This window comes from Rhea americana, unplaced genomic scaffold (genome assembly GCF_003343005.1).
Source record: "Rhea americana isolate MKP2758 unplaced genomic scaffold, rheAme1 scaffold_246, whole genome shotgun sequence".
In the NCBI taxonomy this organism is placed as follows: domain Eukaryota; kingdom Metazoa; phylum Chordata; class Aves; order Rheiformes; family Rheidae; genus Rhea; species Rhea americana.
In genome coordinates this window covers 17724-20121 of record NW_028186364.1, presented here as the reverse complement: position 1 = coordinate 20121, position 2398 = coordinate 17724, and the positions used below count along the sequence as shown (strand labels likewise).

At 54.5% G+C, this 2398-nt stretch overlaps 1 protein-coding gene across 1 annotated transcript in view; it reads left to right on the top strand.

Annotated features, from left to right (window-relative positions):
- Positions 1-2398, top strand: part of LOC146594855 (uncharacterized) — an 8665-nt gene that overhangs the window by 1708 nt on the left and 4559 nt on the right. The window contains exons 3-4 of the mRNA XM_085306740.1: positions 195-266; positions 325-386. Of these exons, the coding sequence (XP_085162866.1) occupies positions 195-266; positions 325-386 (134 nt within the window). The remainder of the gene's footprint in view (positions 1-194; positions 267-324; positions 387-2398) is intronic.

The window sequence follows — 2398 nt, the reverse complement described above, 5'->3', positions numbered from 1 at the left end:
TCGGTCCGGTCCGCGCCGCGCGGGCTGCGCGGCCCCCTCCGTGCACGGGGGCGGGCGGTCGCCGCGGGGTGCGGCTGGCCGTGCGCTCGGGAGGGCAAGGCCGGTTCGTTCAGCACGGCAGTGACCGCGGTGCGCCTCGCGTTCGTAGTCTGTTTATCTGGTTTTGTTTCTTCTCCTTGACTTTCGATTTCCAGGATGTCCGCGCGGGAGTGGGGCTGGCGGTGGCCGTGCCGCACTGRGCCCGCGAGGAGCAGAGACCAGAAGGCGTGAGGGCTGAGAGGCTGTGACGGTTATGCCGTTAATGCTCCTCCTGATGGTTCCCAGGTCCCTCTTCCAAGTGAAGCCAAGGCGGCAGTCAATGCCGCGGCTTCAGACGGGACCAGCAAGTATGTGGCTGCCTCGGCAGAGACTCCTCTAGCGCTTGGTAGTGTTAAGTGAAATTTTTGCCAGGTAAATAATTTTCACCGAAAGTGAAATTGCTGAAGAGAGGACCTACTCATTAAAAAAAAAAAAGTTAAGTCCCTGAAAATACCTGTGTAGACAGGTTGTGTTTTCTTTCCTGCAATGGAAATACCACCTTTACCGGGTGGTATGTAGTCAGTGCAGCAATAATAACGGGAAGTGTCAAGGGGGGTGACATGCTCCCATGCACGTGGGCAGGCAGCCCTTGGCTCAGCACATGCTCCTTAGTGGCTRTGGCCTCCTCGCTGAGACACAACCGAGGGAGAAACCTGCTGTCCCCTTCGCCCTGGATCCAGGGGCAGCAAATGGTGGAATGGGTTTAGTGAAGGCCCTTGCACAGACCTCTGCCCTGTTCAGCCTCGGAGGCAGATTCGTTTCTTCCGTGTGCCAGGAAGGCATCTGGGATCRCAGTTGACCCTGGAACCCCCAGGTTGGGCTCTGTTCCTCGCGGAGATCCCTGGTGGCTGCCTTGAAGCAGCAAGGAGCTATCCTGAGAGCCTCGTGTTTATCCCAGACTTAATCTGGAGGGTCTCAAGTGATCAGAAATGCCAGTGACTAGTAATTCCTCTTTCTCGTTCTTGGATRAGGAATTTTTACCGAGCTTTCAAGCCACAGTTCACTGCAGTGCCAGGCATACATCCAGGAAGGCTGGGGGATACACCATATTAGCAGGTATCTCTGTGCAGGTTTTACATTGGCATTATGGAAAAAGCCATAATAGTACTTCTCAGGCAAACCACTGCAGGCACCGCAAATCCCTCCGTTAATCAAGGGGACTTGAGATCCCAGAGTTACGTTTTCTATCGTAAGAACAGCAGCCTTCTGCCACTTCAAGGGAGCATCTGAAACACAGGAAGAAAACCTGAGGTTTCAGAAGCCCCTTCTTTAGAGCTCGCTCCCCRTGCCACCGTTCCTTAGGTTTGCTGTGGTCGAGAGGTCCCTTTGCACTTCAGCAGCACAATCTACCAGCAAATTGCCCTTAAATGAGAGGGATTGGCACGTGGTCCGGGAGGACCAGAGCATGCAGCCCCTGGGCGCCCTGGCCACGGGTGATGCTAAGGGGATTAGCAGTGCCCTGAAGAGCCAAGAACTCGCTCCGCTCCTTGCCAACATGGCTGGGACACAGCAAGGTGGGACGCACTGTGGCTGATGCCCTTTTCCCAACACCTAGTGCAATATGAGAGACTTGCTCTGAAGATATATGCAACCTCCAGAAAGGAATATATTGTTTTTAGTAGGGAATCAATTAATCATTATTATGGCTCGCTTTCCAATGGCGCTCTTGGCTGAAAATGAGCCAGAATTAATAAAATATACATTGACTACACATGACCTAATTCCCTAAACAGACATTCCTTGTTTCTTTTTCCAGGTCTGAGGCTCATATTTTATCCCYGTGTAGCAGGAAATACTTGGTTCAGATCAATGGCTTTTCTGGACCAGGCACTGATTTCCATACTTTGCAGCTATTTATTGCATTGACATTTCAAAAAAAGACAGAGGATGGTGCTTTAATGAGGGACAGCAAATCCCCAGATCACAAGGAGGCGGCAGCCCGATGTGGGACAGCTGCCAGCCCTCGCGCAGGACCGGGGAGCYGGTGGCCTCCTCCGGCCAAGCACCTGCCCACGGAGGCTGATCGCCGCGCCGCCAGGCCTGCCGTCTGCATGTCCGTGGGCTGGGTGTCCGTGGGGCGCAGCTGCAGGGCTGGGGACGGATGTCTACGTGCAGGCACCTTCCCTGCTGCCTGCCTTCCCTTCTTCCCTCTACCCATCCAACTGCCCGTTCCGCTGGGAAGTGCTTCTTTCGGAGGGGTTGGAAGGTTGCCTGTGGTGGTCAGACCAGGTTTCAGTATCCCAGCAGGGCTGTTGGCATTGCTGTGACTGCTGGCTGGAAGCAGCCATCTGGGCCAGGGTGCTTTGAGTCCTCTGCTTGG